The sequence below is a fragment of the Sciurus carolinensis genome, chromosome 1 (genome assembly GCF_902686445.1).
Source record: "Sciurus carolinensis chromosome 1, mSciCar1.2, whole genome shotgun sequence".
NCBI classification, from domain to species: Eukaryota; Metazoa; Chordata; class Mammalia; order Rodentia; family Sciuridae; genus Sciurus; species Sciurus carolinensis.
Window position 1 is genome coordinate 94,450,002 of NC_062213.1, and position 16,988 is coordinate 94,466,989.

Consider the following 16,988-nt stretch of genomic DNA (forward strand, 5'->3'; position numbering starts at 1 on the left):
AAAAGTTAGATGAAAGTAGAAACTACTAATTTGCTGTTTAAAACTGTGTGGAAGAATATCATATAGATATTTCTAAAGATTGTGTGATATACAGATTTATATGATCCAAGGTCAACAAACATAACATCTGGGCTATAGCCTCTGATATAGAAGCAGATAATATATTATGATATTAGCATTAGCACAGTTTTTTTTAAAGCTCTATTATCTATATTAGCTGATATGTGACAGTTTGTTGAATTATAGTGCTAAATTGAAGTAGTTTAAGGTTTACTGTCTGAAACCTTTTCCTTGTTCAAATTTTAGGACCCTTCAAAATTGTACAAGAAAACAAGTGATGTTGCAGCCATTGAATGTCAGTCTGAAGAAAGTATCCATCTTCATTCACAGGAAGAAAACAATCCTTTGTCTAAGAAGCTTTCTCCAGTACACTCAGAAATGGCAGATTACATTAATGGAACACCATCTACTCTTATTGGTAGCCGTGATCCTGAATTAAAGGACAGAGCTTTACTTAACGGAGGAACTAGTGTAACAGAAAAGTTGGCCCAGCTCATTGCTACTTGTCCTCCTTCCAAGTCTTCCAAGACAAAACCGAAGAAGTTAGGAACTGGCACAGCAACAGGATTGGTTAGCAAGGATTTGATCAGGAAAGCTGGCATAGGCTCTGTAGCTGGAATAATTCATAAGGACTTAATTAAAAAACCAGCTATCAGCACGGCAGTTGGATTGGTAACAAAAGATCCCGGAAAAAAGCCAGTGTTTAATGCAGCAGTAGGATTGGTCAGTAAAGACTCTGTGAAAAAATTGGGAGCTGGCACTACGGCAGTATTCATTAATAAAGATTTAGGCAAAAAGCCAGGGACTATCACTACAGTAGGATTGCTGAGCAAGGATTCAGGAAAGAAGCTCGGAATTGGTATTGTTCCAGGTTTAGTGAATAAGGAGTCTGGCAAGAAGTTAGGACTTGGCACTGTGGTTGGACTAGTTAATAAAGACTTGGGAAAGAAATTAGGTTCTACTGTTGGCCTAGTTGCCAAGGACTGTGCAAAGAAGATTGTAGCAAGTTCTGCAATGGGATTGGTTAATAAGGACATTGGTAAAAAATTAGTGAGTTGTCCTATGGCAGGATTGGTCAGTAAAGATGCCATAAACCTTAAAGCCGAAGCACTGCTCCCCACTCAGGAACCACTTAAGGCTTCTTGCAGTACAAACATCAGTAATCATGAAAGTCAAGAACTTTCCGAATCCCTGAAGGACAGTGCCACCAGCAAAACTTTTGAAAAGAATGTTATACGGCAGAGTAAAGAAAGCATATTGGAAAAGTTCTCAGTCCGAAAAGAAATCATTAATTTGGAGAAAGAAATGTTTAATGAAGGAACATGCATTCAGCAAGACAGTTTCTCATCCAGTGAAAGGGGATCTTTTGAAACCTCAAAGCATGAAAAGCAACCTCCCGTATATTGCACTTCTCCAGACTTTCAAATGGGAGGTGCTTCTGATGCATCTACAGCTAAATCCCCTTTTAGTGCAGTCGGAGAAAGCAATCTTCCTTCCCCATCACCTACTGTATCTATTAATCCTTTAACCAGAAGTCCCCCTGAAAATTCTTCACAGTTGGCTCCTAATCCGTTACTTTTAAGTCCTACCACAGAACTAATGGAAGAAATTTCTGAATCTGTTGGAAAAAAACAGTTTACTTCTGAAAGTACCCACTTGAATGTTGGTCATAGGTCAATGGGTCATAGCATAAGTATTGAGTCTAAAGGGATTGATAAAGAGCTAAATGATTCAAAAACTACACATATAGATATTCCAAGAATAAGCTCTTCCTTGGGAAAAAAGCCAAGTTTGACTTCTGAATCCAGTATTCACACAATTACTCCTTCAGTTGTTAACTTCACTAGTTTATTTAGTAACAAACCTTTTCTAAAACTTGGTGCAGTATCTGCATCAGACAAACACTGCCAAGTTGCTGAAAGCCTAAGCACTAGTTTGCAGTCCAAACCATTAAAAAAAAGAAAAGGAAGAAAACCTCGGTGGACTAAAGTGGTGGCAAGAAGCACGTGCCGGTCACCAAAAGGGCTAGAATTAGAACGATCAGAGCTTTTTAAAAATGTTTCATGTAGCTCACTATCAAATAGTAATTCTGAGCCGGCCAAGTTTATGAAAAACATTGGATCATCTTCATTTGTAGATCATGACTTCCTTAAACGCCGATTGCCAAAGTTGAGCAAATCCACAACTCCATCTCTTGCTCTCTTAACTGATAGTGATAAACCATCTCATAAGTCCTTTGCTACTCACAAACTGTCCTCCAGTATGTGTGTCTCTAGTGACCTTTTATCTGATATTTATAAGCCCAAAAGAGGAAGACCTAAATCTAAGGAGATGCCTCAACTAGAAGGTCCACCTAAAAGGACTTTAAAAATCCCTGCCTCTAAAGTTTTTTCTTTACAATCTAAAGAAGAACAAGAACCCCCAATTTTACAGCCTGAAATTGAAATTCCTTCCTTCAAACAAAGTCTCTCTGTATCTCCTTTTCCTAAAAAAAGAGGCAGGCCTAAGAGGCAATTGAGGTCACCAGTCAAAATGAAGCCACCTGTACTATCAGTGGCTCCATTTGTTGCTACAGAAAGTCCAAGCAAGTTAGAATCTGAAAGTGAAAACCATAGAAGTAGCAGTGATTTCTTTGAGAGTGAGGATCAACTTCAGGATCCAGATGACCTTGATGACAGTCATAGGCCAAGTGTCTGTAGTATGAGTGACCTTGAGATGGAACCAGATAAAAAAATTACCAAAAGAAACAATGGACAATTAATGAAGACAATTATCCGCAAAATAAATAAAATGAAGACTTTAAAGAGAAAGAAGCTGTTGAATCAGATTCTTTCAAGTTCTGTAGAATCAAGTAATAAAGGGAAAGTGCAATCCAAACTACATAATACAGTATCAAGCCTTGCTGCCACATTTGGCTCTAAATTGGGCCAACAAATAAATGTCAGCAAGAAAGGAACCATTTACATAGGAAAGAGAAGGGGTCGCAAACCAAAAACTGTCTTAAATGGCATTCTTTCTGGTAGTCCTACCAGCCTTGCTGTCCTTGAGCAAACAGCTCAGCAGGCAGCTGGGTCAGCATTAGGACAGATCCTTCCCCCTTTACTGCCTTCATCTGCTAGTAGTTCTGAGATTCTTCCATCACCTATTTGCTCTCAGTCTTCTGGAACTAGTGGAGGTCAGAGCCCTGTTAGTAGTGATGCAGGATTTGTTGAACCCAGTTCCGTGCCATATTTGCATTTGCACTCTAGACAGGGCAATATGATTCAAACTCTTGCAATGAAAAAGGCTTCAAAGGGGAGGAGGCGGTTATCTCCTCCTACTTTGTTGCCAAATTCTCCTTCACACTTGAGTGAACTTACATCTCTGAAAGAAGCTACTCCTTCCCCAATTAGTGAGTCTCATAGTGATGAGACCATTCCCAGTGATAGTGGAATTGGAACAGATAATAACAGCACATCCGACAGGGCAGAGAAATTTTGTGGACAAAAAAAGAGAAGGCATTCTTTTGAGCACGTTTCTCTGATTCCCCCTGAAACCTCTACAGTCCTTAGCAGTCTTAAAGAAAAACATAAACACAAATGTAAGCGCAGGGGTCATGATTATCTCAGCTATGACAAGATGAAAAGGCAGAAACGAAAACGGAAAAAGAAATATCCCCAACTCCGAAATAGACAGGATCCAGACTTCATTGCAGAGCTGGAGGAACTAATAAGTCGTCTAAGTGAAATTCGGATCACCCATCGAAGTCATCATTTTATCCCCCGAGATCTTTTGCCAACTATTTTTCGAATCAACTTTAATAGTTTCTATACACATCCTTCATTTCCCCTAGATCCTTTGCACTACATTCGAAAACCTGACTTAAAAAAGAAAAGAGGGAGACCCCCTAAGATGAGGGAGGCAATGGCTGAAATGCCATTTATGCACAGCCTTAGTTTTCCTCTTTCTAGTACTGGATTCTATCCCTCTTATGGCATGCCTTATTCTCCTTCACCCCTTACGGCTGCTCCCATAGGATTAGGTTACTATGGAAGGTATCCTCCCACACTTTATCCACCTCCTCCGTCTCCTTCTTTTACCACTCCACTTCCACCTCCTTCCTATATGCATGCTGGTCATTTACTTCTCAATCCCACTAAATACCATAAGAAAAAACATAAACTACTTAGACAGGAGGCCTTTCTTACAACCAGCAGAACTCCTCTCCTTTCCATGAGTACCTACCCCAGTGTACCTCCTGAGATGGCCTATGGTTGGATGGTTGAGCACAAACACAGGCACCGTCACAAACATAGAGAACACCGTTCTTCGGAACAACCCCAGGTTTCCATGGACACTGGCTCTTCCAGATCTGTCCTGGAATCTTTGAAACGCTATCGATTTGGAAAGGATACTGTTGGAGATCGATATAAGCATAAGGAAAAGCATCGGTGTCACATGTCCTGCCCTCATCTCTCTCCTTCAAAGAGCTTAATGAACAGAGAAGAACAGTGGGTCCACCGAGAGCCTTCTGAGGCTAGTCCTTTAGCCTTAGGATTGCAGACACCTTTACAAATTGACTGTTCAGAAAGTTCTCCAAGTTTATCCCTTGGAGGGTTCACTCCCAACTCTGAGCCAGCCAGCAGTGATGAACATACGAACCTTTTCACAAGTGCAATAGGCAGCTGCAGAGTTTCAAACCCTAACTCCAGTGGCCGGAAGAAATTAACTGACAGTCCTGGACTCTTTTCTGCACAGGACACTTCATTAAATCGACCTCACAGAAAGGAGCCACTGCCTTCCAGTGAAAGGGCTATACAGACCTTGACAGGTAAGAGGGTTATTTTGTTGTCTTTATTTTTGTTTCAGTAATAAATTTTTCCCCCAGTGACTGCCTGATAACACGTAATTGAACTTTTAAATCTTTTTTAAATTATGTTTTTATAAATGTGTTTTGAAATTTTTTCAAAGTTTTCATGTTTCTTAGATGAAAGAAGTAAGATAAGAAATGTCTTTTCATTAATTTTGGATTTTGAGCTGAGGTATTATTGTAAAAAAAATTTTTTTTACACAACTTGGAAACCAGGAAAAATAAATAATTTTGTGTACAGCAAAAAGACTGTACACAGTATCATTTGTGAAGAAATAGTTGACAGATTACCTGTTAATAGAGTGTAGGATTTTCAGTGTATACTAATCAAGCAATTATAAGTACTTCTATGTTATAGGAAGAATGTGTTATTAACCTTGTATTACATATCTCAAAATCCAAGACCCAAATATTTGCAGGTTTGTAAAATTTAACCCAGTATTTACAGGGGTTTAAAAACAGCTTCCATTGGATATAAAAGGCATGAAATAGATCTAGATAATATAATCATAACCTCTAGAAATGTCATTTGAGAATTAGGAAACAAGAAAGCGTTATCCATTCAAAAAGTTATTTATTACAGATCTCAACCCTAAAGGTTTGTACATTAATTCTAGAAACTGCATAAACCCTCTGGGGGAAGAAAATTTGTATGTTCATGTGTATTTTTCTAGCGCAAATCCATACATTTGATCAGATTCTTGAAGAAAACTTTCTAAGCCTCAATATCCTATATAATGGGATTAGTATGGCTATTTTAAGAAGTAAATGGTATCTTAGTGCTTGTATATTGATTTGTACATGTGAAGCACACATGTTAGTTGCTATTATTTCTCAAAAATTAAAATCTTAGGCTAGGATTGTGACTCAGTGGTAAGAATTTCTGCGTAGCACATGTGAGGCACTGGGTTCGATCCTCAGCACATTAAAAAAATAAATAAAATGAAGTTATTATGTCCATCTGCAACTAAAAATGTTTTAAAAAATAGATTAAAATCTTGTAAATTAGGGGGAGAAACAGAAAAGGAGTTTTTATTCTGATTTTCTTTATCAGCTGCTTAGGGGAAAACTGAGGGCCCTTTCTTTATTAACAATGTAAAGAAAAAAAATCTATGCTTTAATTAGGTTCATTTGACAATTTTTATGTAATCAGTGACAGTTATTGAATGTATGTTATTTACCAGGTATTCTCCTTTTGATCCCTTGTTACATAATAGGGATTAAGGCACAAAGGTTTGTTGTTCAGTGGAAATTTTAGTGGAGATAATGGATAACAAGCAGAAAACAATCACGTTTCATTAAATTTGTGATTAAGAATATGAGAAAAAGAACAGAATTCTGTGAAAGCATAAAATGAGGGGAGGGGCTAACTCAGAGATGGTTTCCCTTAGAAAGTAACCCTAAACTGGCACTTGAAGCATGAATAGCTCTCAGCTATATAAATAGAATTCCACTCATTCGTTTATTCATTCATTTATTCCAAAAACAATAGCACTGTTAAACTCACTGGTATATAGTAGAGAGTAAAGACCTGATATCTTGGGACTAGAGTTATAGTTCAGTGGTAGAGCTCTTGTTTAGTACATCTGAGGTACTGGGTTTGAGTCTTAGGCATCACATGAAAATAAATTTAAAAATAAAGGTATTATATCTGTCTACAACTAAATTTAAAAAATCCTGACATCTGATCTTATTTATTTTTAGCTTAGTGAAGGAAGATGAATAGGAGATAAAGCAAATAAATAATGACATAATTGAGAATGTGCCTAAAGTTAATGTAATAGATGCTTTGAAGTTAGTACAACAAAGTAAAGAGATGGAGAATAAAGGACATGGCAACAGAAATCTAGTTACGTAGAGTTACTAGACTGAGTCTTGAACTAGACTTGGGTCTTGAAGGATAATAAACCATAGCTAAGAATATGTATGAAGATCCTGAACTAGGAAAGAACTTAGGTGTTGGACAGACTGAAAAAAAGCTTCACTGTGGTAGGAGAGGGAATAAAAAAGAGTGAATAAGAAGAAATGTGCTAATACAAGAGAGCCAGATTATACGTTAAGAATTTTGGATTTTATACTAAGAGCAAAAGATAGAGAAGTATTTAGTTTAGGTATCGAAAGATCATGCTGGCATGTACAAATACACTAAATTGAAAGGGATAAAAGTAATGATAAAGAAATTAGTAAGGAATTGTAGTCTAAAATAAGATGATGATAGTTAGACTAGAGTGGTAGACCACTTTTTGCATGAACATTTGGGGATTGGTGATGCCATGCGCTGAGACTGAGAAGGGTAAAGAATGAGCAGATTTAGGGTAGAGCTGAAATTTACTTTCTAATAAATATAGTTGTTTGGTTTTTGTTTTGCTGTGCTGGGGATCAAATCCAGGGCCTTGTACATGCTAGGCAAGTGCTCTAACACTAACTACACCTGTAGCCCTCTAATACATATAGTTTGAGGTATGTGAGGAAGATTAAAGTAGAGATACTGAGTAAGCAGTTGGTTATGTAGTTCTGGGGTTCATAATGAAAATTTGGACTGGAGGTTGAAGTGTACTTCATTGCGAGTTTTTGAAAACTTTTTAAAGCAATATCATTCACTAAAATTGAAAGGCATTCTGGGTAAAATATAATTAGGAGCAGACTCTTAAAACCTGTAACCAGAATATCAAGCAAAATAATAATTACAAAAACAGCAGCAGTTAAAAAGACATAGCTGGTGCACGCCCATAATCCCAGTGCTCTGGAGACTGAGGAAGGAGGATCATGAGTTCAAAGCCAATCTCAGCAACTTAACAAGGCCCTAAGCAACTCAGCAAAACCCTGCCTCTGAATAAAATATTTTTAAAATGGGGCTGGGGATGGGACTCAGCGGTTAAGCACCTCTTGGTTCAATCCCCTGGTGCCCAAAACAAAATACAACAAAAAGACATGATAAACACTTAATAGAGGACAACATAAACATAGGCCTGCACTTTTGAGGAAAAGAAGGTAGTTTGATAGAAGACAGCACACAAGAGGGATTTGCTGCTCATTTTAGACAGAAAGGGATGTCATTTCCAGGTAAATGTAGCAATACCAGAGATAGCTGGTTTTGGTTTATTGACCTTGTTTCTTTCTTCTGCACAAAGTTTGGGGTAAGCCACATGATAAATCCTTGGAGGAAAATCTGTAGAGTGTGAGATGAATAGGCATTTGAGCAGAACTGCATTTATCCCCTGCTTTATGCATTTAGCTAGTGTTAGTGTGCTTTTTGTTCAGCTGCTAACTAGGTGTTGGAAAACATTTGTGTATTTTGAAAAAATAATATATGATCCAGTGCACCTTCTGTACTATCCTATCATGTACCAATGATACATGAGCTATTTTACTCTACATAAATACATGTGAATCATTTATGTATAAATGTTATTCCCTAGGGAGAGGATATAGAATAGGGGGGAAAAAAGAGCCTTAGAGCCCTAACTATAAGGAAATTCAATAGTGGTTGATAAAACCACTATTTTAAAAGAAGTGGTTGATAATAACCTCTGGCTTATGTTTGACTCTTTATGATGATCTTTACAGATTTAAAAGATAAATAGCTAAAATTTCAAAATCTTGTCATTTCACATAAAAATTTAGAATTTTGCTTGTCAAAAAAAATAAGAACATCTAAACAACAAGAAATTCATGTTTTTTAAATGTGGCAGGCCCCCTTTAGTTGGTGCCTGCTTTTTTTCTGTATACCATAGTTCTCACAGTTTCCTGTTACATGTTTTTTTCTGGCCCTTTTCAAAGCTATTTAAGCAGAAAATTATTGAATTTGAAGTCCCTGATTTGAGAGCTTTGAGAAGGACCTTACAAAGGATGGATGGAGAAGGTAAAGGTGTGTGAGGTGACAGTTAGGTGGTTTGGATGTTAATGTCTACATGGGCAATGAAATCATCCAAGAGGCAATTACAGGAGTCAAGATGAAATGATGGGTGTGAACCTGGTTTCAGAATCCTGAAGGAATGAGGGAAATAGCAGGGAAGTCTACCATGCAGATATGTCTGTGTAAAGAATAAGAACGCTTTTCTTAATTTAAAAAGTAACATGAAAAAAACCACTCAGACCTCACTGAAGTCATTGTTCTGTTACCAGTTCTCTCTCATCAGCTGGGTGTCTTTGAATTATGTTCATTTCTGATGTTGACCACCTGGAATTAGTGAAGACTCCACAAGTTAAGAACAAAGTTCGTCACAAAGACTACCCTTGCTTCAGGTGCCAGTCACACATTTTAGTGTTTCTAAACCATTCATATTTCATCCAATCTGCAAAAGATCTTGGGCTTCCTACAACCCCTTCAATTTTGATAATTTGGTGTAACAGTTCATAGAATTTACAGAACATGCTATATTTAGATTACAGTTTTATTATAAAGGATACAGTTTAGGAGCAACCAGTTGAAGAGGTGCTGCATAAGACAGTGTTTGGTGGAGTAGGAGACAAAGATCTTCCACACTTTTTCCTTATAGAATCTGGGATAGTTACTCTCTTTGCATATCATTGTGTTCATCAACATAGAAGCTCTGCTGAACCTCAATGTCTAGAATTTTTGGGGTTTTCCTGACAGGCTTTTTTTTTTTTTTTTTTTTTTTTTAAATCATAGATGGACACAATGCTATTATTATTTTTTAATGTGCTGAGGTTCGAACCCAGTGTGTCACGTGTGCTAGGCGAGTGCTCTACCACTGAGCTACAGCCTCAGCCTCTGATGTGCGTTTTTGATTAAATAATCCACTATGTGATTGAGGTCTATTTCTAGCCCCCTTCCACTCCCTAGAGGTTGGACCTGACCCAGAGTTTCAAAAATCATGTGGCTAATCTTTATAGTGACCACCTCCCATCCTGAAGTTTTTCTAGGGCCTACCATAAGTCACCTCATTGGAATAAAAAAAGACATTCCTATCACTCAGAATTCTAAAGGTTTTTGAAGCTGTGCCAAGAAGGAGGGAAAAAGACCAGCTATAGTCTTTGTCATAACTAATGTTTTTTTTTTAATCTCTCCATCTTCTTCATAGTTACTGCTAACCAAATGTAGATGTGACTTGATTTTTCTCCCCACTCCCCAGGATAATTGCAATTACTTATACAACCAAAACATCAGACAAACTCAGAGCAGAGATGGAGAGTGGGCAAGATTAAAGGTCCATGCGTATCCTGTAGCCACCTTGGTCTTATTACTGGAGGGCATTGGTATTTGGGGTAGAAGAAGAGTTTTAATCTCTTTGTTGTGCCTATCCTCCCTTTTTTTCTGAGAAGGAAGGTAGGTAAAACTGTCCCTTAGGTTATAACCTTGGGTGTTGTGTCTTTTCTTGGGAGGGGCAGACCTGAGCCCTCACACCCTGCCTCTCAGCTTGACACAGCTCAGAAAAATAGACTCCTAGCTACTTCTGAGATCAGTGACTTGGATCTTCCTACCTGCCTCAGGCTCCAGCATACTTGAGGAGGGTATTAAATGACCATCCTTGCCTATCCCCAGAGTTTGAGTACTTCTACTCTCTTCAGTACCAGGGAAGGTGAGAGCAATGAATATTGTGATTTCTCTGGGTCTTCCAGTCTCTGATACCCCTATCAAACAAGGTTGAGGACACGTAGTGGGTTGCCCAACTTTGAGTCCCAAGAGTAAGGAGGAGTTGGTTGGGAGCTCAGGTCTCAGCAAATTTATCTACAGAAACTTCACTACTGCTTTTAACCCCACCACCACCACTGTTCTTAATTCCCAGCCCCCATTCCGGTACCTCCTGTTGCCTTGCGGGCAGCAAAGACTCTGACCTTTAAATCCCCTGTCACTGGTGATTGTGGGTAGTGCTATCGAGCTAGTCTTTGTCTTCTGGGTTGGGGTGAGTACAGGGGGAGTGGAATGGCAGCCAGACTTGGGGGAGTTCTGGAGACTGTGGAAAGTGGCCCTCTGTTCCTGTAGAAAACAGACTGACCCTCAGCCACCAGATCCAGAGGGAGATCAGGTCTGCAGGAAGAAAGAATGAGACCCCAGGGCATAAAGCAGATTCTTGGAAAATGGGGAGATGGCATATGGAAGAGCACATCGCCTAGTCTGAAGTTCAGATGGAGCCAGCCTGGCCCATCCTGAAGGAATTCCTGCTTACTGTCCTTGACTTCCTGGGAACGCTTTGTCTCTGTGCCCTTGCAAGGATAAATCATTGAGGAAGAGGGATGGCTAGGACTTGGAAGGAGTGCTGTAACTTTGGGTTCCTGCAGGAAATGGGGACCAGAAGTGTTAAGTGCTAGATGCCTGAGTACCAAGCAGGAAGCTGGGTTCTTGGTCAGTTTCCGCACAGGCCCCATCTATTCCTATCACCGGCCTTCTCCATTCTTTTTTCATATCCCTTCAAAAAAGCTTCTTTGGCCTCTCTCACCCCTCAGGAATAGGGAGACTGGGTAGACTCCTCCAACTGCATGATTGAGGGAACTTCTTAATCTTCACAGTCTTCAAAGCCCTTCAGCCCCTGAGTCTGCTCCCTTTACCACCCCTGCCCCACTTCCCCTTCAGCTCTGTCAACACAGAAACTAACTCCTGACTTGATTTTCTAGTAAGAACTTAATGTGCCTTTTTAAGTTAAGATGAAAACACATTTAACTATCCTTTTATCAAAAATCAGTTGAGGTACTCAAGAGACTGAGGAAGCAGGATCCAAGTTCAAGGCTAGCCTCTACAAATTAGTGAGTTGCTGTCTCAAAAAAGGGATAGGTTCAATGGTAGAGCTCCTCTGTGTTCAATCCCCAGTGCTGTGTGTTTGCACACACACATTGAGGATTTTTTTTAAATAAAATATTAGCAAAACGTCAACCTGAGATATCTTCTAATTTGATCCTTTTGAAGACAGAACTTACTTTGTTTAGTGTATATGTTATGTATTTGACTTTTGTTCTTAAATATTCCCTTAAGAGTAACTATCCTTTCAAAAAATCATTATTTTGTGCCTGTGTGCTAGGTATAAAGAATATAGCCATCAATAACTTTAATTTCTGCCCTCACAGAATAGTGGAATATGCCAAGGTATTTTTAGGGACAGAGAAATGAGGGACTCACTGTTTTAAAAGGAGTTGAGAAAGAGTTTTGAATTTAGCATACAAAGAACCAGGAGTGAAAACTATTTCTTACTGAGAAATGGGCTTTCCAGGGGCTTGCAGATGATTGTGCTTAGTTAAGTGTTAATATCCTGATGTGGGACCTAGGAGATGAGGCTGGAAAAATGCACAAATACAGGTCATAAAGTTTTCTTTTTTTTAATTAAAAAAATTTTTTTTTAGTTGTAGAAGGACACAATACCTTTATGTTATTTTATTTTTATGAGGTGCTGGAGGATCAAACCCAGTGCCTCACACATGTTAGGTGAGTGCTCTACCACTGAACTACAACCCAGCACCCCATAAAACTTTTTGTTTATATAAGACAGCAAAGAGTTTCAAGTTTATCCTGTAAACAAAAGGAAGTTAAAGATTTTAAACAGAAGAATGATTTGATGAGACTAATTGATGACAATGTGAAAGGTGAATTAGATTTCTAACAGTTTAGAAACTATTCCTGCAAAATATTATGATGGCCTGAACACAGGGATAGAAAAGACATATTCAGAAGGAGCAAATAAGAAGTAAGAAAATGCGAAGGATATTAGAATGGTCCTCCGGATACTCCTTTTGGGCATTTGGTTGAATAGTTACGAGATTAAGTGAAATGAGGTGGTATGCAAAAGGAAAAGGTTGGTAGCTTGGTGCTGGGACCCACACCTGTAATCCCAGCAACTTGGGAGGCTAAAGCAGGAAAATCGAAAGTTCAAAGCAAGCCTCAACAACTTAGGCCCTAAGCAACTTAGTGAGGCCCTGTCTCAAAAAATAAAATGGGCTGGGGCTTTGACTCAATGGTTAAGCACACCTGGGTTCAATCCCCAGTACCCCGCCGTCCCCCTGAAAAAAAAAAAAAGAGGAACAAGGTCCGACACAGAAAACAGATTTGGCTTTCATGCTATTTTGTGTAACATGGATCTACAGCAACCACAGCAAAGGAGATCAAACCTTAAATTTTAGTGACTCATAGTTTAAGTCACAAAAAGAAAAGATAATATTTAGGGTGAGTACACTGGAGGGAAAAAAAAATTTTTTTTTTTTTGTACCAGGGTATTGAACCCAGGGGCACTTAACCACTGAGCCAAGCCCCCAGCCCTTTTTTATATTTTATTTAGAGACAGAGTCCTGCTGAGTTACTTGGGCCTCAGTAAGTTACTGATGCTGGCTTTGAACTCACAATCCGCCTGCCTCAGTCTCCCAAACTGCTGGGATTACAGGTATGCATCACATCTGGCTTTAGCCCTTATTTTTTTATTTTGAGCCAGAGTCTTGCTCATTTGCCAGCCCTGGCCTTGAACTTGTGATCATCCTGCCTCAGTCTCCCAAGTCTTTGGGATCATAGGCATGCACCACCACACCCAACTCACACTCGGTTTCCTGAGGGAGTTTATATTCAAGATTGTCAAGGTGTTAGATCAGTTAGGCAGTTAGGGTGAGTTTTGTGTTCTGAGAACAGCTGACATAGTAGCCAGCCATAGGTTTTTGGAGGCCGAAGAATGAATGGAAAGAGGGGATATATAGATAATTAAAATATTTACACCTTTCAGTTTTGATGTTGTCTTTCTCACTGTTTTCTAGCAATTTCAGTGAATTTATTTACTCTTTCCTCATACTTAAATCCTCTATTAAAGAAATCACTTCAAAAAGCATGACTCTAGTGGGCTGGGGTTGTGACTCGGTGGTAGGGCACTTGCCTAGCACTGGGTTCGATTCTCAGCACTGCATATAAATAAATAAAAGTCCATCAACAAATATACATTATTTTAAGTCGATCTCAATTTTCAGTTGGTTCTTTTCCATATATAACTTAAAGATAGATTCATTTTACATTAATTTGGTATCATGTTAAAAAATGCCCAAAAAACTACTATATGTATGATCATATTTTTGTAATATTTTGTATGTAATTGTTGATCACCTTTGGAACATTATTATCCTGAAACAGTTCCCATTGACCAAAACTGGGACATTTAAGCAACAGAATAAATAATGACTCTTGGGTTATTAATTTAAAAATGTCCATAAATTCATGCCGATAAAAATAAATGATTGGCTAAATAAATACATGGAAGAAAAGGGGCAAATATTTTTTACAGAAGAATTGCAAATGATATATTATAGATCATCCCCTTTTAGGAGGTGGAGCTTAATTACTCTCTTCTTGACTATAGGCTGGATAATAGTGACTTATTTCCAAGGAATATAGAATAGAGAATTACAAACATTAACTTTAGAGACAAGAGGCCTGCCAACAGCCCCTTAACGAAGTAAAAGGTAAACTTCACTTATGGTAAGACATGATAATATCATGTATTCTCTGATGTAATGTGGTCAGAACAGAACTTATCCTTGTATGTTTTTTCCAAAACTCCATAATCCTAGTCTAAACAGGAAAAAAAAAAATTAAGGGACATTTTAGTATCGAGGACCTGAGAAAACTAGGAAAGATTGAAAAACTGTTACAGATCAGAGGAGACTATTATAATACAGTGGGATATTCTATGTTGGATCCTGGAACAGGAAAAGGAAATTTAGTGGAAAAATTGGTGAAATCTGGACAAATTCTATAATTTCATTAATAGTATCATACCAATGTCAAATTCTTGATTTTGAAAAATGTACTGTTGCTATGTAGGATGTTAACATTAAGGGAAGTTAAAGTAAAAGTTACGTGAGAATTCTCTCTGCATTCTGAAACTTTTTTATAAATATGAAATTGTTCCAAAATACCTAGTTTAGTTTTTTTTTTTTTTAGCAGAGTTAAAATTAAGTAAAATATCTCAAACTGATAAGTGATTAAGGAAAAAAATAAAGCTTGTACACTATTAATATAGACTAGATTTATCATGTTGGGATAAAATAAGCACATTTGATAAGTAATGTTGATATAAATCTTGGGAAAAATAAAATCAGATTGGGGCATGGTGCATAAGACTGGAGTAATGCATTTAACCTTTCCCTGTTTCAGAGAAGGGGAATCGGTGTATTTTTAAACAAATCAAAATCTCAAAACTTCAGTTTTAGAATAATAGATTAATCAGTTTTTATAAATTTACAAGTATGTGGTGGTTAGCTTATTTTTCTAATTTGCATAGTATTCTGTATTAACCATTAAAGACTAACACTCTGAAATCAGCTTTTTGCAAATTAAGCAGTAATTTCACTGTACATACTTACATGATACCAGGTTTCCTGTTCTCACCCTATCCCGAGAAAGGATTCTGTTTTTTTAATTGCTCTATGTTGGATAGACATGAAATACCCTCTAGTCAGAAAGAGTGTCTGATTGGGAATGTCAGAGATTCCTTCCTTGTCTTTCAGCATTTTTTTAAAGCTCATGGTAGAACTTGTAGCCTCATTTTCAAAATGGACAAAACAGCATGGAATCTCTTACATTTAGTATTTTTAGCTTACAGATGATCCAATAAGCAGACCATGAGATGTTATTGTTGATTTACTATATTATAAATAGTATGCATTACCTATTTGATACACTTTGCTGGGAACTTATGTCCCCAAAGTCAATGGAGCTTTTATGTTTTTGTTTGGGGAAGAAAAATGTATCCACAATGAAAGAATACTGGTTGAAGCAGTGTACTGAGTTTTTGTTTTGTTTTGTTTTGTGACATTGAAAATTGACCTCTGAGGTCCCCTCCCACCGATCTATAGCTAGCCTTTGTGTGTGTGTGTGTCTCTGTGTGTGTGTGTGTGTGTGTGTGTGTGTGTGTGAGAGAGAGAGAGAGAGAGAGAGACAGAGAGAGACAGACAGAGAGAGACAGGATAATAGATAAGTTGCCCCAGGCTGGTCTTGAACTATGGATCCTCCTGCTTCAAGCCTCCCTAGTAGCTGGGATTATAAATTTAAGCCATCCCACCCAACTCTTGTTTTCTTTTTAACTGAAGGGTTATAAGCATCCATTAGTTAGAATATTCTAATTTCAGACAGTTTCTCCAGGATACACAGATAAATAACATGGACATGTGAGATAAAAGCAGAAAATTGATTGTCGTGGTTAATATAGTTCTGGGAATTTCCAGAGGAATTCCATTTCAGTAAATGATCTGATTTGGGCATTATGGGAAATTGTCTAATTAAAGGGAGAAAAACAAATGTTTTAGCTTAAAAATCTCCAGCATAGGCTCTGAATCATTCTCTCTTGTTGTACATTTAATTGGTGAGTCAAATAAAATGTATTACTTTCTGTAAAAGCATTTCCCACAATTGGAAACAGCTGTTTTTATTGTGAATGTAGCTTTTATCTCAGCATTCATTCAGCTCAACAAGAAGCTTCCCAGGCTGGTGTTAGCTATGAAGCAAAGGATTCGCAACTTGAATATGTAGATTAAAAATCTTGATCAGAAGTTTCCAAATAGTTTGCTATTTAAGTTCATATTCTGTTACTGTGTAACCATTTTATTTACAACCATTTTTGGTTTAGTTGTTTAACACATATTCCTAAATAATCATGAGTTATGAGTGACAAAATTTAAAAATTTTCTTTTTTAAAAGTAAAATCTTGTTATCATACTTTAATTTTGGTGAGAATGAAAAATTTAAATATTTAAACCTTTTAAAATACATTAAAATTTATATCATCTTTGAACTGACTACTCCTTTTGTCATTCCAAATCTAGCATACTTTATCTATGTTTTTTTCATACTTTACCCAAAAATATTTGTTGAATTTAGACTAAAAAACATATGTTCTATTAAAAATACTATAGGTTTCATTCACTATGTTCCTTTAACTAATACATATTTGGCTTTAGGGAAATTCCTCGTTTTTTAACCTAGAATACTTAGACTTCAATGAAATAGGTTGAATTTTTATTCATATTTTCTTTGTGATGTCTCTATATGCCGCTACACACATAGACACTGCAGTGGAATTGTTTCTAGTTATTCTAATATCTTTGCCTATTTGAATCTTTGCTCACACCCAGGCATCAGTAAAAGAGTTCTCTTTTA

At 37.5% G+C, this 16,988-nt stretch overlaps 1 protein-coding gene across 4 annotated transcripts in view; it reads left to right on the forward strand.

The window, feature by feature from the left end:
• Positions 1-16,988, forward strand: part of Ash1l (ASH1 like histone lysine methyltransferase) — a 199,000-nt gene that overhangs the window by 54,750 nt on the left and 127,262 nt on the right. For all 4 annotated transcript variants that reach the window (XM_047567330.1, XM_047567337.1, XM_047567313.1 and 1 more), the window contains exon 3: positions 307-4,870. In XM_047567330.1, the coding sequence (XP_047423286.1) occupies positions 307-4,870 (4,564 nt within the window). The remainder of the gene's footprint in view (positions 1-306; positions 4,871-16,988) is intronic.